Genomic DNA, 23,642 nt, shown 5'->3' with positions numbered 1-23,642 from the left:
AAGATGACCAAGAAAATATGTTTCAATCAAAATTGCACCAAAGAAGCGTCAAAAGAAAGAGGAATTTAAAGAAAACCGAAACGAAAAGAAGAAAGACGAAGGGAAAGGGAATACGTGAAATATGTTTAATATAAGAGGGGACGTGAAAAAAATTATAAATAAGTCATAAAGGGAAAAGTAATGAATAAATGAAGTAAAATAATATCCTTAAATTACCGAAAAGACCTGAGAACTAAAAAACCCAAAAGATAAATTAAAAGATTAAAAAGGAGAAACACTCGAAACGTAAAAATGCAGTCGTATACCTAAAACAAAAGACGAATTAGTATGCGCTAGTAAGTCATAAATGAGAATGACAAGACAGAATAAGAAATTTCTGCTTGGGAATCCAGATTGAAGTACGGAAAATTTGTTCGATTATTAATAACTAGTAAATATGCAAGAATAAAAGACAGATTAACAAGTTTTCAGTAAACTTTGGCCGTATATATTTGACAAAGGACAACATACTGGAAGCGCTACGGCTTTATGAGCTTTCTCAATGGGAAGGGTAGGGCATTTTTCTTCGGAAATTTCGCAGAAAGCAAGTCGTTTTTAAGAGAAATGGAAAGAAATAAAATACATTGAGGAAGATTAGAAAAATGTTCTATAGATCACATAGAACAGAGATTCCAATCAATCAAAAATCATGGAATTTCAGCTACAGTGGATCCTAGCTGAGCTCTCAGGCAAGTCAAGAAAGGATGTCGTTATACGCTAATGTATAAATATACCTACATGAAAACAAAACTACTCGTTCTTTGCTACTGCTGTAAATGAGGTTCGAAAGGTATAGCAACAAACGTTTTATAAAAAAAAGAATGAAACCGTCCATGTGAATGCTGGACAGACTGTAAAGTCGAAAAGTGTTTCTTAATGTCCCTAAGCTACCTTACGAGTCTCTTTCTGCTTTCAATACTTCCTTGTTCATTCACTGTTTACTACTGTATTCCGACGTATTGAAATTCTGATCAAACAAAGTGCAAAAGAAACCCTTCGCAGAGAGTAGCCTTTTCTATAAACCACAGAAAACTCACTAACTAAAGTATTATTCTGTCAAATTTGATTCATTATGGTGCAGGTATCCTTTCAAGAGCAACCGAAAAAATCACCATCTGCTTTCTGATATACAACATGTCCTGGAATCTTTAAGTACAGGCTATTTATATACTAATTACTATCCTATAATTTAAACAACGAAGAAAAGCAAGCCTTTCAGGCAGCTGTGTTTTGTTTACATTTTAGTAAACAAAGGATTTGACACATTGTTACTTGGGTAGATAACAGCATATAACGCACTTTAGTTTGCTTCGGTAAATGGAATAAGGATTGAACGGTGAGACAAATTTCAATGTTTAGAGGTAGAACTTGGCGTCTTCCAACCACTACTTGAAAATTGAAGGTAGGATGACCAGATACTCGACAAAACGGAAACACCGTAGCAATGGCAATCACCATCTCTACCGAACTCGTGTGTACGGAAGGTAAGTGTTTAGTTCGCCGAGTGTTGTCAATTCGCTTAGGCGCTTGATTGATGAACATTGTATTAACAGAGGAACAGAGATTTGGATCAAATTCACCAAGACTTGGTTGAGCCAGAAAAACATGAAAAAAAGCCTCTAGATCCTGACCTACCTGGCTTGGGACAGCATTACTGTGTTGAATGCGCTCGTCACTTTGCCACTGATGAAGCGATGCGTCTCCACAAGCGAACCAAAGTTCACAGACGTCGTTTGAAAGACTTAAAAGAGCCTGCATATTCACAAGAAGAAGCAGAGGCTTCTGTGAATATTGCTCATCCCAAACCAGGTACTTCTTCCGATGTGAATCAGAATAAGGAACCCCAGGCAGTCATGGCAGATTAATGGATCATAGCATTGAGCTAATGTTTTAGTTACGGTCTGCTATAGTCTTCGCGCTTCTCAATGGCAGAAGCTCGATTTCATTTTGCTGTTGGTTCTCTATCCATCAGTTTCATATCGTTTGACATTACTCGTTTTGGGGGAAAGTTACAAAACGTTCCTGAAATCGAGTTGTGTTTTCGGTATCAGTTTCCCTATTTAAAACTCTCTTCTTTTTAGGTTTTTGGATTTTGGTACATATTTAGGTTTAATTTAGTAATGAATTCTTCTTGGCATATCCGCAAATCCTTTATAAGTTTCAGATTACAGTATTCATCTATTGAATCAATGAGAATAAAGAGTTGAGCTCAAGTTGAGTATATGATGTGTGACAGGAAAATATTAATATTAATATTAGAAGAAACATAGGCGAAGAGCGATTATATCAATTTCATACCATAACAAAAGGAAAGAATACAAAGAAAGGAAAAAGGTAAAAAAGCAATTGCTTTTCAATTTTTAACGAAGGTCCACCATTTCTACACTGGCATCAATCTCTCTGATATGTCCATTTTGGCTTATTTTTGTATAAACTTGTCCTTCGTGCATGTGAAATAAGCCAGGTGTTCGACAGTGTATGATTTTTTCAAGTCCTTTTGGATCAAGCAAACGGAACATACCGGATCTAAAAACAACTGTGTTAGCTTAGGCTGAACATGTAGAAAAAAGTTAAAACAAATCAATATACTTACTCTGGTGTTTTTGAAGGAGACATAACAATGGCGATTGCTTCAGGGAGCATCAACTGGTAAGAGCAATGGGTATGTAAATCAACGCTACTCATGAAGCATGTCTGCGTAGGATGTGTATGGATCCAACCTAACGTCAAAAGGTCATGTTTATCCTGGTAATCAAATAACGCTGTTTCATCTGTCGTACCACATGTATCTGTTGTAGCTTCCTGAGCAGGAATGACAAGCTGCGTGATAAAAAACGCATTTTGCCTCAACTTTCCACAAAGAATGCCACACGTTTCCAATCTTTTCTTGGTATTTAGTTCGGCAACTCGAAGGAACTTTGATTTCAGAGACTTTGGAAGATAAACTGTTCGCAATGGCTTCCCTCCTTCTGTATAAGCACGAATTTTGAAAGATCCTTGAGGCTTTTTGGGTTCTGAATATGGAATAATGTGACCCGTTTGATTATCCAAAGACACTTCGGGACTTAGGGATTGAGGAAGAGAAGCATGATTTGATGGTTTGGAGGAATTAACCAAAGACTGAGATTCGGGCACTGGAGTGGAATAAGAAGAATCCAAAGATGATTGAAGAGAAGAATAATCAAAGATTGGTCTAGAGGAAGATGATGAAACACTGGATAGTAATTCATTGGATGCATCTCGTGGAAGAATCTGTAGTTCAGAAAGTGCCCATTGTTCTAATTGCGGCTCAGAAACAGGAGATACTTGCCGCTTTGGTTGAGGTAACGATTTTACCTGTTTCGGTGGAACTGAAGCTTGCCTCATTTGATATTCTTCATATTGCTTTTCTACCAAAGGCTTTAAAAGCTGAATCTCTTGTAATACCTCGTTCTTAACAATCTATGACAATAATGGTCAATTTCTTGCAAGTCCTCTGAATGCGCGATGAAGCAACTGTAGAAAGACACAAACCTGAAAGTATTCAAACAACTGTTTTCGGTATCCTTGGGATTCTGGATGCTGCTGGCATTTTAAAAATAACTCACTATAACGTATCAAAAGAAATGCTCCATTGGAATAGTCCTTTTCTAGTACATATACATGAGCCTAAATCCATTCGGGTGTTTGTTAGCATTTCAGCACAAAAGCAAAATTGAGACGCAATTGGATTTCAGTAAAAAAACAACATACTTGTTTTAAGATGGCCTGTGATGTTCTTAGCCAGTTTTTCAATGGTAGGTTCGCATTGAAGGAGAAATTGCTAGCACGAGTAGCAAGATCGGAGTAGGATAAGGGTGTCTCTGATTGCTGAACAACACTCATAAAGAAGACCACTAAACTATGATATCCGCAGCCGCTCTACGAAATTGATGTTTTCTGGTGGTGCCAAAGGTAGAAATGTGAATTTCTTAGACGAATAAGCAATATCGTTACGAAAAGGGATTGTGTGGAGGATCTGCATGATCTTCACAAATATGAATTTTACGTTTGTATCAATTAACGAGGTAGAAAGTAGATCACTAAAGGAAAAGGAAGGTAGATGGATTCTATGAGAATAGCTATTGTAAAGAAGGTAAACAATTAATGAACAAGCTTCATGATGGAGACTTGAAATCTATGAGAAAGAAACCTGATGTGAAAACAATTTACTCCCTACCGGTCAGTTCATACCCACCGTAAGGAGGATGGAAGCAAAGCATTTTCAACCAAACGTAGACATCTTTATTGTATGCCAAAAAAGCTAAAAAAGATGAAATGACAAACAAAAATAGAAAGATAGGAGAGCTACTATATTTTGCTTCGTCGCATTTCTTTACATGCCGAGTTTCAACAAAAGGGAACGTTCTAAGATTCTTGGGAAAAAAACAAGACGAAAAGACGAATAGGTAGCGAACAGAAGAGTGTAAACAGATACAAGATAATATAGAATCCAATGGTTACTGTATAAAAGCTGGAAAGCTGTTACTGCAAAGGAATTTTCCTGAGAATTATATTTCATAAATAACAGTCGACATTATCGATAGAGTAGTATAGAATAGAATAAAGAAAGCAAGAAATAGGTGGATCATCAGATCCCTAGCGAAACTCGCATACTAACTTTATGCAGTGGATGCTGTAGGTGCTTTCTTTTTCTTCTTGTTTTTCTTTCGGTCACGTTTCTTCAACCCAATCATTCCACCTTTGCAAACCTCTGTATATTTTCCAAAGAATTCTGTAAAGTTCTCGGCATCTACAGTTGTCGAGATTTTCCAGTTTGCTCCATTCTTAGCTCTAAGTAAGATTGATGGTTTGGTATTCTGTTCATCACCAGAGGCTGGATCTAGGGATATCAATTAGCATGTCTTCTACCAGAATGCATCTTCTTGTTCTTTCAAGTTCATACTTTTCTTTTGGGACAAATACAAGGAACTAGCTCCTTTTCCTTCCAACTGCTGTAAGTGCTCTGCTAGTTGAGCCAGGTACTACAAAACGTAACAAATTAGTTTCAGACTCTTGAGTAAAAAACTACTTACCTGCTCGTTACTCAAAAGCATAGCAGATATAAAAAGAAGTAGATTTCATACTTGTCTTTATTTCTTCTCGTAATACTTTAGCATGTGCTTTGCGACTCACTAAATGCAAATACCGTGACTTGATAGGAAGCGTTGAGTATACAAACGCGAAATATTGTACAAGAAGAAACATTCAAGTTACAGACGTGTTACTCAAAATAGACGATGACAGAATCAAAGGAAGGAAGGTGATGGTTACAAGAGAAGACTCAAGCATCTCTACACGCTGTCGAGATCAAGATCAAAAATTGAACAATTACTGAAAAAACAAGATATTGGTTATACTGATTCATAGGATCAGCTCGTGCATTGGTAAAAGTTCGTTCCTCCTCATAGCAAAACAAGTAAAGAAAGCATCAGCTCCAGTGACACTAAAAGCGTTCGCAGAAATCAATTTCATAAGCCCTTTAAGAACCTTTTTAGATTTGGAGTACCATTTTAAGCAAGTACTCGCTTCAATAATTTCCTGTGCCTTATTCACTAATGGGAAAGTCAGCCTATGAGATAATATACAACTTGATAAATTAATAATCTCCAGATGTACGAAAGTAACCTTTTTATGCTTTCATAAATAATTATATTAAGTTGCCTATGAGTGAAATTCCAATCGATCCGTTATAAATACGAAGATGAGATGTTAAACTTCAGACATTATAGACATTAGGTTGTTGGAGACGCTCTTCAATAAAGTTATTTTTTCTTTAATGTATAATCATTAATCTGTGAAGAATTATTGGATTCTCTATTTGTCAGGGAAATCTTCAATACTTCATCCGGAGTACGCTTTCCATAGGACAACCATCGTCGAGTTACAAAGGCATAGCTATAAGAAAACTAAATAATTGTAGGTCATTAAGTAAAATCATTAGCCATCAGTAATTTATCTTGCAGCCTTAAAAGCAGTCATCAAAGTTTTCGTCCATCACAAAGTCATCTTGAGAATCCAAAAGTTTCGGTTCAACGTCAAAATATTGTACAATATCTGCGATTTTTTTCTGATGTTGCTCAAATTCATCAGCTTCGTCCGAATTTCTAAGGAGAAACCCAAAAACCATGCACGGATCTAGTTCCTGAAGTGATATCCGTCGTAAACTAGCTGTGTGGAATGTATCCTCAGAGGCCGGTTGAGTTGTTGTATGGGCAGAATATGTGCAATGTGGATCAAGATAAAAAAGCTGTTGGTTTTGTCGAGCATAAAAATAATGCGCAGATCTAGGCCGACCACCAGTTATACCAACGAACGAAGGAATTTCAAAAACGCGTAAAATTTGCTCATGATATATATCATTAACAGTATCAATGCCCAATCGCGTAGGAATTAAAAGTAGTATAGGAAATGGATTTTGGAAGAGCTGATCTCGATAAACACTTGTACCATTCTTGGCCACGTATACATTTAAGTCAAGGCCGTCATATTGTTCACAAAGTCGTCTGTAAATATGTTAGTCGTATATACCTTTAGATTCTTCCATGAAAGGACTTGAACTGCAGATAGCATGATCGCACACAAAATACTAGCAACAAGCAAAGAAAACATTAAAACCTTTCAATTTTGGAAGACATATCAATCGAATAACTTACGAAACACATGTACTAGAAGCACTCGGACCAAACCATTGCCCAGGTGGAATGTCACAGGATTGTTTTCCAATAGACACAAATTGATGAATTGAAAATGGAGCAGCTGGTTCGTCCGCAAACAAATTCACTATACTAAAAAAAGGCTTTTCTGGATATAACTTTCGAATACTATTAGCTAGCAACGTTTGAGTAGATCGAATCATGCATCCCCAGCCAGCATCAGAAGCCAAATTTTCTAAACCTTCAATTCCTGATCGATAAGTAATTGTAATCAGCGAAAACGAGTCTACTAAAAATTTCTCCGGCCATCGACCATCTTCACTTTTGTAAGAATGTCCTAAAAACCATATCAATGTTCCTGGAGGTTCTGTATTTGAAGGAGCAAAATGTAAATATCGCTCTATAAAGCGTGCCATAAGCTCCATGCCCTTCCTTCTTTTTCAATTGAATTTCGATAATATCTTTATAAGTAATGAAGGACGTTTTGGATCACAATGGCTTATAAAAGGCATTGGCCCATTCCCAGTTTTTACTATCGCAAAGGCTTGCTTTGCATTTTCCCTGTTCACAGAAGTGGAGACATGAGAATTCGAAATTGCGTTGTAGAGCGGTAAATTTTCTGCGCAATCGTTCATTTTCGTTAAATGCTATGTAAACAAATATTCATCAATTTTAACCAAAAAACTCTTGAAACGAGAAAAGACAACAGTATCGAAATTATTTTTACTAATTAAACTAGATTTCATCTTAACGAGCTATACGAACCTAGGTACTTTACATTGGATACTGTCAAAGAGACCCAATTCACGCCTGCAACCTAATTTGCACAAGTACTAGGATTTCCCGTAAGATTGGCTTTCCAGTGTCATTTCCAAGGACAATTTTCCATAAAAACTTGGGGTTTTTGACGTGTAAAACATACCGTGGATTTCGTGGTCGATTTTCCATTTCTACTTCGTTGCGTTCTGTGTCAAACATCCGTTGATTCCTTTTTGGTTGGCCTTCAATGCTTTCTTGTCCCTTTAGCTGTAAATCACAAGGGTATTCCCCTACGGAATTCATTCATCACTTGGACACACCTCATGATATCCCTTTGGCTGCTTTGAGTTCAAATGCTTTTTTATGCGCTCCCGAAGTCTTCTCTCATTTAGAAGCTAATAGATCTTTTGCACAGAATCCAAAAGAGCTTCTTGAAAACTCACAAGCGGACGCCTTAAAGCGTGTCTTAAAAGTCCAACAAAAGGAAAGAGCAGCCGGAAAGGAAAAATTATTTCAATGTCTCTTTTGTGGGTCAAAACATTTATACACACGTGAAGAATGGTTCGAACATAGCTTTGACGTTCATGAACTCAACATTGGATTATCGGATAACGTTGTTTATTTTGACTTGTTTCTAAGCAAAATGAAAAAAGAATTAAAGGAGTATGTCTACCGATTTTATTTTTTTTACTAAGGATCATTTTTACTAATTCGCTTAGAGTTCGCTGTCTTTTTTGTTCTGCGTCTTTTCCAAACGCTGACATCCTTTATGATCACATGTACAGAAAGCGACATTTCAGATTGAATTCAAAGTCGTCCAAATATGATGAGCACTACATCGTAAATTATGCTTCCATTATAAAACCCTTTGCTTCTTCCAGTGCCGACAAATTCCTGGCTGACGAAAATGACTCAGAAACTGTATCTGAGTAAGTTTCTCATGAACTAAGATATACTAAAGAGATTTTGCTAACTTTTTTTTATTAGTATAAACGATGAGGACGCAGAACCAATTATCGCTAAATGTGTATTTTGTGAGGAACGATTAGAACCCGAGGAATGCTTTCGACATTGCAAAACAATCCATAACTGGGATCTATTCTCTATTCGAAAGCTATACCATTTGGACATTTATGGTACAATCCGCGTTATTAATTATGCTAGAGCTACTCAGTCAAAAGACATCCCTAAGAAAAACGATCCTTTTTGGACTGAATCTATATGGCTCATTCCAGTCTTGGAAGATGATGCATTAATAATTTCTCTCGATGAATCTGCAGAAGATACATGATAATCTTCTATTTCTTATAAAATAAGTCTTGAAGATCTTAGTAATCTCCCCAATGCCCTTTCAATATCCCCAACTACCTTTCTTATTGACCATAATTTAAACCCCGAGCGTTCACAATTTACTCGTATAAAGAATACCTTTTCAAACTGTACGTTTGCAAATAGTTCTTGAAACTCTTAATGGAAATGGTACGTGCGTTTTATTTTGTAAAAGCAATCTTGTTCAACTATATTTGCAGAACCAAGCTTTCTTTGCGAACAGAACTTACATTATAAAGAATAAATGCACAAAAAAGGATACGAAAAAGGTTCGATTATTTATTTTATCTATGGATGATGCTGCGTATATACTAAAATATATTTAAGATGGAGTCGTCTAGTTTTTAAATTGTACATAGGAAGCAAATCTTTTCAGAAACAATAAAATGAATACTAAAAGACACACGATGGACTTTTGGTAGTACCTAAAAGCAATTATGACTCAGTTTCTTTACCTTTGATATTGGGATAAGCATCATGGAGTCTTTAGTCAAAAGTCAGCAACAACTTTTTGTTTTCTTTTATTAACTTTAGAAATCAATTGTATTTAGAATATGAAGTATAAAAAATGTATGTATTGAGGAAACTGTTAATCATCACTACGTCCAATTCCTTACATGTTCCACCTTGGTAAACTAACATTGAAGTGATTTTACGTTGTTTTACTCATTCACGAGAATAAAAATCAGCTTCTTTTATTAATTACCTTTCTATTACTCTACTTATTCATACTCAAGTAGACTTTATAGCGAATTTAACCAAATGGCAATCCAGTTAGGAGATAAGGTCACAGGAGGCTTCCAACAGTTTGCGGATCTATTATTAACAAAGATACCTCTATTCACTGTTGCAGTTGCACTCATAACATTCGTCTGTGGCATACTAAACGTTTTTCTTCCTGTCACCTCCTACTTTGGCTTAAGCGTGAGCAATATCGCCCTATTTAGGCGTACGTGAAGGCTACTACCTGTTTTAGTATTAACTGTTGTGTAGTTCATACGCTGAACACTTATCCATTAGTTCACCATGGGTTTTTAACGTTCCTTTTCGGTCTCGCCGGTATATTCTTTTTAATGCCTCGTTTTGAGAGAAGATACGGCACATTATGTACTATTGCTATGTTTTTTGGATTTTTGGAAGCTATTCCTGGAATCGCCTTTTTAATCGCTTGTTACGTCTCTGAGTCTGATAGTGTTTTCGTTGGAATTAGGTATGTTAACTTGCCTTTAAGCCCAATCAGTTTTGGTTTTATATCTCCAATGAAAATTGACTAACATTTGTTTTAGTGGATGGACGTTCTCTTTGTTGACAATGTACTTGATGAATCTTTTCTATGACCTTCATCCCAAGGTGTAAGTACAACTAATATTGTTTTTTATTGAAATTTAACGAAATTTTTTTTTAGATCGGCAATTCCACAATTAGTTCGTATGGTCTTGGCTCTTGCCGCCCCTATTTTGATACTTCCTTTTGATTTTTCTGAGAGCGTTGTTTTACACTTAACCGCCGTTGTTCTTTCTATTATCTTTTCTTTGGCTTATATTGATATCTTGCTACCTCGTGCGGGATTTCTTGTATGGATAGAGACCAAACTTTCTCGTGTAGTGGATGCAATCCCTAACTATATTTCTGTTACAGAGGCTGCTTATTATCAGCGAGATGCTTTACCTGTACAAGACTTGGGTAGTAACAGTGCAGGAATTGTTTAATTGTATGTACAATAGGCCGAACTTTTTTCTGAGCGTTGTTAGCATGACTTCCTGTCCTTTGTCTCCAATGTTCTTGAATTTACCATTTTAATAGGCCTCATCAGCTAAGTTAAGGATACTTATACTTGAAATTCTACAGTCACCCAGTTGAAAACATTCGTGGCTTTGTTTATGAATTAATACACTTCCTTTGACCTTACTGTTTCTGTTACACATTGTGAATTTCATTCACGAGAACATTCTTTTTAATATTAAATGAAATCTTGGCATAATTAACCAAGCCTGTCCCTTTAATTAATATGTACTTTTCAATTTCAGGAAATTTAATCGTAAATATTGTTATCACCGTAAGGATATCAAATTTACCCTTAAGACGATTATTATACTAAGTTATTTTGCTATAGTGACTAGTTTCATCTGTGCAACACCATTAAGTCACGAATGCAACAGCAAGATAAAAAGACTTAAAACACTGTATTTTTACTCATTGTATGAGGTGATTAGTTTTTTTAATAAATACCAAATAGAAGTCAATACCTATGCCGGAACGACTGACACCGATTCGTCTACCCAACACTCTCAATTATCCAATTGAAGTTGCAAAATGTCTAGTACCAGCAGGTACTTACGTGAAAAGGCATACTCCACTGCTGCTGTACCGGTTTTTCACAAAGGTGAAGCAAGATCGGGATGATGGCACTGAAGAATACGTGGATCGTGAATTTATTGAGCAGTTTGAATGTCCCGTGGAAGGAGAATTAGTTCAGTGGGAAGTAAATAATGATGAACAACTTAACAATAATTTGTATGTGCGCTTCGTCTGTGATCCATAATTTCTGACATTTTCTTCTTAAAGAAAAGTAGTAGCAAAACTACATGAGCCATGTACTCATGAAGTCCACTACGGAGGGTTGTGTGCGATTTGCGGAGAAAATATCACCAGGTATGTTGACGCTCACTTTCTTTTTAAAGAAAGGTATACTAACAATAAATAGCCAAGATTACATGGGATACTCTGACATGGCAAGAGCAAATATCAGTATGACCCACGATACCGGCGGTTTGACTGTAAGCTTGGACGTAAGTCAATAATAATTTTTATCCTAAAGAAAGAAACGGACATTAACTCTTTAATATGTAGGAGGCCAATCGTATAGAAGAACAAAATGTGGTCCGGCTGCGTAATGAACGAAGACTCTCTCTTATTGTTGATTTGGATCAAACGATTATCCACGCAACAGTCGATCCAACTGTTGGAGAGTGGATGTCCGACCCTTCGAATGCGAACTATCATCTGCTAAAGGATGTCCGATCATTTTATCTACAGGAAGGTTTTAGGACATATTCGTCTCGTTATTACATTAAGCTACGACCAGGTTTGCAAGACTTTCTGACACGAATTAGTAGCATGTATGAATTACATATATATACTATGGGTACGAAAGCGTACGCCAAAGAAATAGCTAAACTTATTGATCCTGAAGGAAAAATATTTCAGGATCGTGTTCTGTCCCGTGATGATAGCGGAAGTTTAACTCAGAAGAGTCTCCAACGACTATTTCCTTGTGATACTAGCATGGTTGTCATAATCGATGACCGTGGTGACATCTGGGATTGGAATCCGAATCTCATTAAAGTCGTACCTTTTGAATTTTTTGTTGGAATTGGGGATATTAACAGTAATTTCCTTGCTAAACCCACCCCTCTTCCTGAACAAGAGAATAATCCACCTATTGAGACTTCACATGAACAGGAGGAAAGTGTAGACGTGAACACCAATCAAGATGCTGTCTTGCCTGATTCTTCTTCTTCATCACAGACTTCTTCAACAATTCCAGAACGAACTCTTTTAAAAGAAACTTTTTTGCAAGATAAGCAAGCTTTGGAGGAACAAAACAAGGAGAGGTTTACTGCTTTACAGTTGCAAAAATCAGAACGCCCATTGGCGAAACAGCAAATTGCATTATTTGAGGAGGATGAGCGTGATCACTCTTTACTACATGGAGGGGACAAAGAATTGCTTCATTTGGAAAAAGTCCTAACAAGGATTCATCGAGTGTATTACGATGAAGAATCAAAAAACGAAAACCGGACGAAAAAAATACATGCTAACGTGGAACAAATCATTCCTTCTATGAAATCCAAAGTCCTAAAAGGCTGTAGGATTCTCTTCAGTGGAGTTATCCCACTAGGGATAGATGTTTTAAGTAGCGATATCGCAAAATGGGCAATGACATTTGGAGCACAAATTGTCATAGACTTTGACGAATCTCCAACACACTTAATCGCGGCAAAGGTATGCAATATTCTCCTATTACTGTTTGATATGTATTTGACTGACCATTTAGGTACGTACCGAAAAGGTGAAAACGGCAATAAACATTGGCAATGTTCGAGTTGTCAAACTAAATTGGCTTACTGAATCAATTTCAGCGTGGGAACGTCTTTCGGAGTCGAACTATTTGCTGTATCCTAGTTATGATCTTCCAGACAGGGCACTATCTGATCATTACTACTCTTCAGATTCGAATGATGAGCAGAGAACATACGAAATTAATGAACGTGAGCTAGACGACATTGATTGGAACGAAGCCGATCGTGATGTTGAAGATGCATTAGGAGATTTGAGCGATGGCGATGATAATGAAGAGTAAGTTGTCAATTGCCTGAATGTTTTCGTCTCATTTACTAACTGTTTTAGAAATCCTATAGATATTGGTGAGACATCATCACCGGCAGAGAACGAATTAGACTCGAAAAAACGAAAAAACGATGATGAAACCCCTTCCAAACCCGATGATGAAAAACGCAAAAAGCTCAATGATGCAAAGGGTGTAAAAGAAAGCTCGGATCAAGAACAGAAAAGCAATAACGGAAATGAATCGGAGGGATTGGAAGATCTTGCTGAGTTGATGGAAGAAGAGCTATCCAAGAAAGAAAAATAAGCTACAAGTTTCTCTCACTTTTTCTTTTCTTTTTTCTTCTCTTCTCTTCTCTTCTCTTCTCTTATTCTCCTATTTAGTACTTCATTTCCAAAACTCTGTTCATATCACACGTATGCATATTGAAGGAAAGCAAATAGAAGGCTTTGGTATTCATAATGCAGAACCAAATGAAAATCACAATCTTTTTCAAAAATACCTGTAGATTCATCCGCAATACTACTTAGTTGTCCATGGTATAACACATTCAGCAATTAGCTGTTAGTTGGAACTTTCCTACAAAACTATACTTGTCTGATCGTCTACGTGAACTTCACTACAAACAACCTATTTTACACTAGCAACTTGAAATCGCATAAATAACGGATTACATTAATCAGCCAATTCTTAAAGAATATAATCAATCAATTGAGAAGAATTCATTGATGATACAAATTTTGTATTCAAGTACGTTTATAGCACTTAAGCAGAAGAAGGGTTCATTCTTCTCTTGCCACCAACCATATTGGTAACATTGACGAAGCGACGAACGTATACAAGACGCTTGTGAGCACGTCCCTTGGGTTGCTTGGGCTTTTCTTGCTTCTCAACCTTGGGGCATTGAGATTTCACCTACAAACATGTTAATTCACTGTTCATACAAAATAATCGAAAAAGTCGTAAAACAGCATGCTTTCGACTTTCATGTATTAACTTACCTTACCGGCACGAGCTAATGATCCGTGAACCTTACCCATGTTGTCTGTAGTTGTTAAATGAAAATGTTAGAAACCTGCTAACATGAGTTCACTATAAAGCAGTCACGCTGTCTTCGCTTCCGCCCGAAGCTTGTTTCGACGGCTAATAATATTGCTACCTCTATAAGGATGTTACCTCAAAAAAATTCCACTCTTCGTCACCCTTTCTTTCAAACATTTCCCTATGCCTTCGTTTGGTGTGTTTCAGGAAACGCATCCCAAACGGTTCACACAGTCTATACTGCTATTTTGCAATGTTCATTTTTCCTTTTTTAACCATAGAAAACATGTACAACAATGAAAACAGCACCTAGAAACTTGCACATGCATGTCCTCTCAACAATATGCCATATAAATTTGTAATACAGACAACCTACATACGATCTTTAAGTTTACCATGAAAAACATCAGTCATGTCATTTCAAAATAGAGAATAAATCTAAGAAATAAAAATAAGGAGTAATATAGAGGAAAAGAACGAAAGAAGAAATCGACGAACTATTTACAAGAGTTCGGATGCCACATCAAGCGGTCACCCATTACTTAGACCAGAAATGGCGGCCTGAAAACAAAAAATATAAAAGAAAAAAGATAAAGGGAAAGACCCGTTCACCAACGGATCAATGCGATCAAAGTAAGCATCCATAAAATTTACGATATAAACGAGAGATAAAATTTGGCATAGATGATAAAGTATATGCAAACTTTTGTTTTTATAGCATACATTCATGCTAGAAGGTGGAAAGTGGATAAAGAAATAACCGAATGAATATAAAATTTGTGCATAATTCCATTTAAACTGGAACTATGATTTGCAATTTTGTAATACTGAGAGTTCTCTCTCAGATAATTCGAGTCCCAACTTCTTTACCAGATAATGGCTTAAGCAACAGTACATCTTTCAAGATTCGGTCAAGGCATGTCACATTTAATCGGTAGTATTCTTATTACTGTTGATGACCTTGCCCATTGTAGGTTGCATTAACCGGAAGAACTTCTTGGAGTTATTAAACTTAAATGTGTATCCCAATTTATGATCAAGAACAAGCGGTACCACAATCATTGCAACAAATGTACAGAGAAGAAGCGTAAACAAAAGTGAGTAGCGATAAAACGTTCTTCTGCGAAGCTGGTTTTGCTTACGGGTATAGATTGGAGGACGGATTTGACGACTAGGTTGGAGCCAAAACAACAAAACAGAGTGAGGGATGTCCACAAATGGAATTATAAGTACAGGGACCATACAGAACAGGATGGAGTGTGCCAACATGAAGTCCATAGCAAAGAGATTTAACTCAATGATCTTGCAGAAAAACTCCCGAATAAATTGGATAGGTTTCATGGGAATGTCTCTGCTAATCCATTTTCCATCCCACCAGCTAAAGTTCGTCTCACCGCCAGATACTTCACGTGGAAGAAGGAATACAACGACTAACTTGAAAAGGAATCGGTGAATCGAGATAATTACGACACATCCTAAAACCGTCTTGGAAAGTGACCAAGCCTCCAAGAACCACAAAGCCTCAAAGGTAAAAACCAATCCAACAACACAAACACCGTGTGAGATAGCAGCCATGAAACCACCAAACTGTTTACAGCATTTGTTCATCAACGGGCCAAGGCAACACGATACAAGCAAAGAGATACATAACATAGCAATACTAATAGCTATAGGCAATGCTGCCATTATCCAAATACGAACAAAGCCGTTCACTGAGCGCGAAGTATCCTCCAATCCAGGCTGTGAGTTCATAAATGTATATGCAGTAATAGAGAAAAAGCAAAAGAAAGCAGGCACAAGAATTTCGGTAAAGAGTAAGTTTGTGATTCTGGCACGAGGGGTATCCATCGCAAGCTTGTTGGATGGTGACCCCTTTTGCTTCTTCTGAACACCAGTGATCCTTGTACGAGCCAATCTGCAAAAGCTTATCCAGGAATGGTCGTGTCCTTTGCTATTACCACGAGACAGCCAACGAAGGAATTCACGATAATCAACGAAGAAGTCAACAAACGAGAATTGGTGAGGGTTGTAAAGGAATGGGCATATAACCAATGCAAACATTGTACACCAAAAATAGACATAATGAGTGGTCCATACCGTCATTGTACCAAAAAACAACATTAGCAATAAACGAGCACCGAGGTAAATAGAGCCCCCACTATACCTAGAGTACAAAACTGAAAAAGGTACACGAGTAGTAGCTAATCCACGGCCAGTAGCAATGTAGCGAGCACCACCATAGGTTAAATTGGTAATGATTGACTGCGAGTAATTTTGAGTGACAAACACTTCAAACATAGGGGAAAATGAGATAATCTGTTTACACAAACGAGAGACAGCACGAAGGGCACCCTTTTCTAGAAGATCATGCACAATCAAAGGCAAGAACGAAATGAAGAAAACAACAAAAATAGATATAATGCATCTTCTAATCCAATCCAAAACTGGTTTCAACATGTAACAACCAGCTGGATATAGTCCCTGATTGACACTACCGCTAGATTGATACTTGCAGATAGGAACAGTACGATACATGGCGCCTAGGTTAACAAACACAAGCATCAATAACTGCATTGATATCATGATGAAGCAATTGTTAAGATGAAAGCCTGCATGTGCATAGTAGAACGAAAGCATTCTGAAGAATGGTAATTGAGTTCCCAAGTAGAAGTACTCACGTGAAAGCGACTGCTCACCCATACCGGTACCAATCTTCGTAGTAAAGTTGAGAATCGTACCAAAACCGAGATCACGTCCCTTACCACATTGGAAATAGTCGCAATGTTTGATTCGTCCACCACGCTGCATAGCATTCATACCAGCATAAATATCCTCATTGACGTGTAAACCTTTCTGACCTTTAGAAACACCACCTCGGGTGGTCATAAAGATTGTATTCAAAAAGTCAGGATGTCCGTAATGCAACTTACCACCAATTAAGGCTAAAGAGCGAGAAAATAACGTACCAAAAGTTTGTTCCTTACCAGCAGCAACATCACCCAAAATACCGCTGTTTTCTGAAAATACGTACTCTCGAGAACCAACCATAGCAACAGGCCAGTTATGCTTATCTGAGGCAGAATAGGGATTCGTGGTAACTGCATCCATCTCTTCAAATTCACTAAGGACACTGCGGATTTTCAAACATTCCTCAATATAGTTGTCTTGATTAGCATCAATGACTTGAAGATATTCACCGCGGACAAATGGAAGAGCCATGTTCTGATTATCAGCTTTACCGTCTCCCAATATGGGGTTACCAGATAGACGAATGCGGTACTTTGGTAAGCGACGACCATTTTCTATAGGACAGAAGCCATTGATAAGAGTTGCATACACCTTTGGCTCCTCACCATCCTCAGCTGGATCTTCGTCCAAATATGAAATTTGCAGTTCGGGATGTGCTCTCAAAAGAAATTCAGTGTTCTCATATTCGTCGCGAGTGAACTTTGAATAACGCTGCATGGACAGGCAAAGACGGAACTTCCGATAAGCCATTTGTTCCAATTCGTGCTCGAGTTTTTCAAAGTTTCCACTACATTCATCCAATAACGCAGGGTGTTCAACGCGATATAGCAATTTCAGAGCACGAGAATAATTCATCATACCGCTTGCAGTACGGTACAGTGTCTGACTGCGAAGGGAAGCCCAGATTCTAGTACGCAAAGTATATTCCGGAGCCGTAGACTTGAAACCAATGCAATAGAAAGGAAGGTCTTCTTTAAGGAAATTATTCTTCTTTTTTGACCCCTCAGCTTTTTCATCATCTTTATTATCCATGGGACTAGGCTCACCAGCCATCAACTTAGTATCTTGAACAAAACAATTCCAGTCGTGAGGGTAAAGTTGTTTTAAGTATTCCAGTAAAGTTATCCTCGACATGGGATCTTGCTCGCGAATAATTTCCCGAAGACTCAGAAGAATCTTCTCACCATAGTGAGGAATGAGCACAGTGAATGAAGGCATTTTAGGAACCGGCATAGCCTCAGGCAGATTCGCAGAAAGCGACTGTGAAAAAAATGAAATTCTTCTTTCTGCTTCTGAAGTGGCCAAGAAGTACTTATTCCTAGTTGATTTTCCTTTAGCTGACTCCATGAAAAACTTGGGAGATTGGAAAGTCTGTTTCCCGAAATACTCGGATCCAACTTGCTCGTACAACAAGCCCCTTAGGTGTTCCAAAGAAAGCAAGTGTTCACGGTACATGGAAATCATTACACTGTTCCATATCTGACCAACGTAAATCTTAGGCTTGAAATCAGTAGACAATGACTTAGCAGACAATAAATTGAAGTAAATACGTCTAGGCAAATTCGAGTAGAGTACGCGCCAGGGAGTCCAAATCGCGGCACCAATTGAGAAGGAATACCCGATGCTGAAAATAGTACTGATTAGCATGTACCATAAGTAGGTATCGAGGAAGAACAAAACCAAGTCTGTGAGATAAACGAGCGACAATAAAAATTTGGGCTGGTACCTACAAAGAGCTGAACCAATTAAGTAATCGCTGCAATCGTAAGGTTTCATTTTCTGAAGAAATCGGATAGGATCACGAACCGAAAGAGTGAGAAAGTAGTACGACTCAACAAACTTGGCTACAAATACTGTAACCCACAAACAAACTGACAATAGGAAACGGCGCCATGGCAAAGTTACAATATTGTTGGTGAAATACTTATTGGCCAGATATTTTCTAGAACCCCGAAAGTTGAACCTTGGACCCAATAAACCAGATAAAGGTACAAAAGTCTGATAGGCAACGCAGGCAATAGAAAAAAAGAAATGAACATAGCCGACAATTTCACGACTTTTGTAATGTTGTTGCCGATCGTTAGAAAATCCAAAAATGAAAACGGCAGGGATAATATTGAGAGCAAGCAAGATTGCTACAAATATCAACCTGGGCAAGACAGTTTGGGCACCTGGAGATCTTCTAGGAACAAAATAACCTTCGAGCAAAAGTGCCAAAAAGTTTATAAAGGAGGCAACGGCACCGGCAAGCGCAGGTGCACTCCATTTTGCGGCACGAGAAGGCTGAGTATTTTCCAAATAGTGGAAGTTTCGAGTGTAAATGGTGGGAGAGTTATGAACAGTAAAATACCAAAAGACGCAAAGATGCAAAATCCAAATACGGTTGAAGTTGGTTATAAAATGTAACCAAGTACGAGACTCCCTATATGATTTATAACAAATGCGACTCCACTGAACTTGATCGAGCAAGTGAATTCTAGCAGAGGGAAGTGCTTTCATGATTCCGGAGCCATCAAGAAGCTTAATGCGCTTGATGCCGCTAGCATGCCAAAACATTTGATTGACATCATCATAACCAATAGTTTCAGCATGATCCTTCTCTTTCCGAACGTATTTTTGGTTGCGAATTTCATATTGTTGATCATGCAGCAAATTATAAAAAGGAGTAATGCAATGATCAAGGTAATAATCTTTAGGGGCAGGATCTTTTTGCTCTTTGTATTGAGGGGAAATGAGATAGTCATAGGCCAACTTATATATAAAGCACAAACACTCCGGCATAAAACGAACATTGTTGGCTTCACCCCAGCATAAAAGGTAAAGAGCTAATTGTTCAACACGCTCATAGCTGGACAAATCATCCATACGAGAAATCCAAAGGGCATTTACGGCAGAGAGATCTGAGACGGGTGATTGATTAGAAGGATCACGAGAAATGAACGAAGGGACACCAGAGGCAAAGTCAAATTGATCCATTCTGGAAGCAAAGTACCATTTCTTGAAATTGGCATGAGGACCGCCAATATAATCAGCGTGCACGGATAGCAAAGCATCTTGAGGAGCCATACGGGATGATCGAGAATCAAGCATAACCATAAGGTAGTCAAACATATTTCTCATACTGTCCCATTGGAAACCTAACTTCATAGCGAGTTCGATGAAAATATTTTCAATATCGAGGGCAAGGATTGGAGCCTTGTTATCGGCAGTCCAAGAAGCATATAAAGCATCGTAATCAATTGCTTCGTCCGTTGAAGCAATGCTTTCACCTTCAACAATGTATTCATGGCCAAACTCATCAACCATGATAGAATCATGACGCTTGGCTAATGGATGCCCCCGGTTGTAGGGGAACATATAAGAACTGCCGGCGGAAACGTTGGACTCGTCTTGTGAAACGAACTCTTCGGAAGAGCTAGGTCTCTCTGGAGAATTATATACAGCTTCTTCATTGGGAGCTTCTTCAAGGATATCAGAGTAGGCATCCTCTTGCTCATGTTCATTCATAAAAGGATTGACATGAGGCGATAGCGTGTGGCGACCGCCATAATAAGCCTCTGAACCATAGTTGGAGTTGATGGGAGTTTCCTCACCTGCTCCATTTGTAGAAGAAGCAGAAAACTCTTCGGATCTTTGATATGGGTACATTAGGGGAGCTGATCAAGCAATTATTAGAAAGGAATGCGTAAAGAAAGTAAAAAGCAAAAGATTATGTAAGATAGCAAAAATATAAAAGTGCAATGTTTTACAACTGGTAACGAACCCCTCTATGAGTTGTTACAAAGTGCCTTGAAAAGAGAACCCTAGATGTGAGAAGGAAACTTGACCATAGATTGCAGGATTGGCAATAAGAACAACGAAAAGCAAAAATCAACAAAGCCTCAATGATTGAAAAACCAATGTGTTGGAAGCAAAGAAAATGCAAAAAATAAAGTCAAGTAAACTATGGGGCACAACTGAAAACGAAAAAAAAAAACAAAAAGTTTTTGTTTTCAGAAATGCAAGAAACGAAAGGAATGATGGGGAATTAAAGAATGAGAAACCTTCGCAAAAAGAGTGTAGCAATGAAAAAAAAGCCGATTATATAAAAGAGAGAAAAAAAAAGAAATTAAAATAGACGAACAGACCAAACAACACAACGCAATGGAAAAAAGAGAATCGCACGTCCTTTTTTACTGTTTCAATCTCTTTCTTTTGTTTTCGTAAGTTAAATGAAAAGCCGAAACTTTTGAAAAAAGGAAGACGGACAAAACAAACAAGCAAACAGCAATACAATTAGTCTGTCGGTCGAGTCAGTCAAGGAAAAGAGATCGACAAGTGGGATAAAGGGAGGGAAAGAGAGTGATAGAGTTAGAGAATATATATGATGAAATCTATCAACTTTATAGAAAAAAGAAAGCAAGCAAAGCTTTTGGGTCAGTGTTTCTGTTTCTTTGTAAACTAGAAAGAAAAAAACACACACACACACACAAAAAAAGACAAACGCCGCCGTTCACTCTGGGTAGGCTTAGATAATTGGTATGGATTTTTGTTTTAGTAGTAATATTTTACAAATCCAAACGTGAAATATCTTCCGAAGTACTCAGGCGAGCGTTTCCTTACTGTATTTTGGTTGTAACAAGTGCAAAGGTGTTTCGCTCTTGGTAAACTAAAGAATCGTTATAAAATATAAATAGCCAAACTACGATGTCTCCGAAAATCCACAAGTAGCCGAGGAACTGCTATACTAAATACATCAATCAATAGAGAAAAAATAAAAGAATAATTTGACTTTTCAATGAGTATGGTTTATGTATTATTTATATATTTCCAAAGGTGATCTCAGAGGGCTTAGAGTGTGAGGGGAGAGGGGTTGGAGAAAACGGGACCCTGTTCGTTAATTCGTGGGCCCGAGAGGAAAAAGTTGCATAAGGGTCTCGTTAAAGAAGTCGCTTTCGAGAAGAGTCGCAGCATTGTTAGTCATTTCGACTGCGACACGAGCTATTGTTGATGGAAATAAAAAAAGAGCAAACAGTTGAAAAAGTAAAAAAAAAAACAAAAAAAACAAATAAATAAGTAAATAAATTATCAAAACCAACCGCGAAAAACAACACATCTTTAGTGCTGGTTTGCGACTTATGGCTTGCAACTTGCAAGTTACGTAGTAAATTCCAACGAAGTAGAACGACTCGTAAAAGAAGACAAGATTAGGTTAACAACCTGGATGCCCTAGTCCACTCGAATTCACTCTAGTTATCATCAGTCCATGATAGTAAATTGTAGCCCAGTAAGTAAGGTTCTACATAGTCTTTGTTTAAGACTGGCTGTCTCTTTCACCAACGGGTTCTTCGCATCTTCTCATTCATCTACTTTTTTTTTTTTCTGCTTTCTGCCATGAAAGGGATTTTACAGGTTCTTTGTCGTTTTGTTGATTGTAAAAAAGGAGACAGATAAGCGTAGTAAGTAGGTCTTTGTCGTTGGAAGGAAAGCCTTTAAAGGAGATGGTTCCGAAGGATGGTTTCCCGAAGGAGCTGGTTTTGAAAGAGAAAGAAAAACAAAAACAAAAACAAAAATTAAATTAAATAAAATTAAATAAAAGTAAAATAAAAATAAATAAAAGTAAAATAATAATTATTTAATAACAAATAAATAATAAAATGTGCCTTTGGAATGGATTGGATAACAATCTCAACATTCTAGTAGATTTGAAACACTATTGCTGAAGACTTCCATTTGTGAAATGTTGCTACGAAACATTGTGTGTAGAGGATAAAAAGCAACCTAACATTGCGTTACTTTATCAATACTAGCATCCTACTAGCAGGATGGACATTCATTTTATTCTATTCTATTCTATTCTATTCTATCCTACAACTATGCTTGATTTTGCAAGATGGAATTACAAACGAATGACTTCTTTTCTCTTTTCTAATGATTTTCTTCTTACCAGGCAAATTTACTTCAATCTCCACATCTTGGCATCCCTTGGCTATTCACCTATGGCTAGCCTCTTAAGAATGACTTTTTAGTATTACTACTACTACTACTACTACTTCTACTACTACTAGTGTTACTACCTTTCCTAGCACTGATGCGACTGCTGTCGCTAACGCTACTGCTGGTCTTGTATATCTATGACAACGTCTGATTCAGTCCCTCTTCCTCCTCTTTCCCTTGCACGGTCAAAGCAACACAAGATCCGGTGGCTATTTCCATCTAGGCTGCTACCATTACTGCCACCATGGCTACGAATGTGTCTCATGGCGACGACGGTGATGTACTGAGCCTCTATTCTATTGCTATAGCAACCAACACAGCCGTTCCCTTCAAGTAAACAAACAACAGCACACAGAGTCAAAGAACCATGGTTTTCTTTGGAGGGGTTTCAGAATTCTTTTTTTTGTTATTTTTTTATTTTTTTTGTAGTTTTATGATCCAAACAATCATCTCGTAATTGGGTTTTTTGACTCTTTCTTTTTGAATTTTCTCTTTTTCTCTCTGGAATGATTTCTTTTTGTTTCCATCCCATTACACCAAAGGTAACAAGTGCATTGCTATTTGGTTACCGTAACAACGACTCCTCCCCCCAACGGATATTATATATATGTCAGATCACTCGGAGACGGGTAGAGCTTTTAAAATTTCTCGTCTGGAAATTTTATATATATAGTCAACGCGTCGATCGCGTTCTACCCTACGAATATATTTCTAGAAAAAAAAAGCAT

At 37.5% G+C, this 23,642-nt stretch overlaps 9 protein-coding genes across 9 annotated transcripts; 4 read left to right on the top strand and 5 right to left on the bottom strand.

The window, feature by feature from the left end:
• Positions 1-1,446: 1,446 nt before the first annotated feature.
• bud20 (zinc finger ribosome biogenesis protein Bud20) lies at positions 1,447-1,904 on the top strand (the record flags this gene model as incomplete). The annotated part of the gene is made up of 2 exons (XM_056182412.1): positions 1,447-1,523; positions 1,601-1,904. The coding sequence occupies 2 exons, from the start codon at positions 1,447-1,449 to the stop codon at positions 1,902-1,904; spliced, it is 381 nt and encodes a 126-aa protein (XP_056037573.1).
• Positions 1,905-2,399: 495 nt separating this feature from the next.
• On the bottom strand, positions 2,400-3,903 carry sst2 (AMSH/STAMBP protein-like protein, ubiquitin specific-protease; the record flags this gene model as incomplete). The annotated part of the gene is made up of 4 exons (XM_056182411.1): positions 2,400-2,565; positions 2,633-3,480; positions 3,553-3,687; positions 3,772-3,903. 4 exons carry the CDS (start codon positions 3,901-3,903, stop codon positions 2,400-2,402), a joined length of 1,281 nt encoding a protein of 426 aa, XP_056038316.1.
• Positions 3,904-4,679: 776 nt separating this feature from the next.
• On the bottom strand, positions 4,680-5,114 carry srp14 (signal recognition particle subunit Srp14; the record flags this gene model as incomplete). The annotated part of the gene is made up of 3 exons (XM_056182410.1): positions 4,680-4,900; positions 4,964-5,042; positions 5,094-5,114. 3 exons carry the CDS (start codon positions 5,112-5,114, stop codon positions 4,680-4,682), a joined length of 321 nt encoding a protein of 106 aa, XP_056038315.1.
• Positions 5,115-6,025: 911 nt separating this feature from the next.
• Positions 6,026-7,138, bottom strand: atg4 (Atg8 deconjugator Atg4; the record flags this gene model as incomplete). The annotated part of the gene is made up of 2 exons (XM_056182409.1): positions 6,026-6,563; positions 6,714-7,138. The coding sequence occupies 2 exons, from the start codon at positions 7,136-7,138 to the stop codon at positions 6,026-6,028; spliced, it is 963 nt and encodes a 320-aa protein (XP_056038310.1).
• A 581-nt stretch (positions 7,139-7,719) lies between these two features.
• On the top strand, positions 7,720-8,763 carry SOMG_03619 (zinc finger C2H2-type, ZNF277-like protein, implicated in transcriptional regulation; the record flags this gene model as incomplete). Its single annotated transcript, XM_056182408.1, has 3 exons — positions 7,720-8,135; positions 8,192-8,401; positions 8,460-8,763. 3 exons carry the CDS (start codon positions 7,720-7,722, stop codon positions 8,761-8,763), a joined length of 930 nt encoding a protein of 309 aa, XP_056038665.1.
• An 800-nt stretch (positions 8,764-9,563) lies between these two features.
• Positions 9,564-10,510, top strand: rbd4 (rhomboid family protease; the record flags this gene model as incomplete). Its single annotated transcript, XM_056182407.1, has 4 exons — positions 9,564-9,750; positions 9,795-10,011; positions 10,088-10,153; positions 10,207-10,510. The coding sequence occupies 4 exons, from the start codon at positions 9,564-9,566 to the stop codon at positions 10,508-10,510; spliced, it is 774 nt and encodes a 257-aa protein (XP_056038666.1).
• Positions 10,511-11,049: 539 nt separating this feature from the next.
• Positions 11,050-13,455, top strand: fcp1 (RNA polymerase II CTD phosphatase Fcp1; the record flags this gene model as incomplete). Its single annotated transcript, XM_056182406.1, has 6 exons — positions 11,050-11,315; positions 11,367-11,453; positions 11,506-11,590; positions 11,652-12,806; positions 12,859-13,160; positions 13,212-13,455. The coding sequence occupies 6 exons, from the start codon at positions 11,050-11,052 to the stop codon at positions 13,453-13,455; spliced, it is 2,139 nt and encodes a 712-aa protein (XP_056037714.1).
• Positions 13,456-13,914: 459 nt separating this feature from the next.
• rps3001 (40S ribosomal protein S30) lies at positions 13,915-14,189 on the bottom strand (the record flags this gene model as incomplete). The annotated part of the gene is made up of 2 exons (XM_056182405.1): positions 13,915-14,064; positions 14,151-14,189. 2 exons carry the CDS (start codon positions 14,187-14,189, stop codon positions 13,915-13,917), a joined length of 189 nt encoding a protein of 62 aa, XP_056038424.1.
• A 928-nt stretch (positions 14,190-15,117) lies between these two features.
• Positions 15,118-20,586, bottom strand: bgs3 (cell wall 1,3-beta-glucan synthase catalytic subunit Bgs3; the record flags this gene model as incomplete). Its single annotated transcript, XM_056182404.1, has 1 exon — positions 15,118-20,586. The coding sequence occupies one exon, from the start codon at positions 20,584-20,586 to the stop codon at positions 15,118-15,120; it is 5,469 nt and encodes a 1,822-aa protein (XP_056037712.1).
• Positions 20,587-23,642: the final 3,056 nt, after the last annotated feature.

The sequence above is a fragment of the Schizosaccharomyces osmophilus genome, chromosome 2 (genome assembly GCF_027921745.1).
Source record: "Schizosaccharomyces osmophilus chromosome 2, complete sequence".
In the NCBI taxonomy this organism is placed as follows: Eukaryota; Fungi; Ascomycota; class Schizosaccharomycetes; order Schizosaccharomycetales; family Schizosaccharomycetaceae; genus Schizosaccharomyces; species Schizosaccharomyces osmophilus.
The sequence above is the reverse complement of the archived record's forward strand: the minus strand, read 5'-3'. Positions and strand labels throughout refer to the sequence as shown.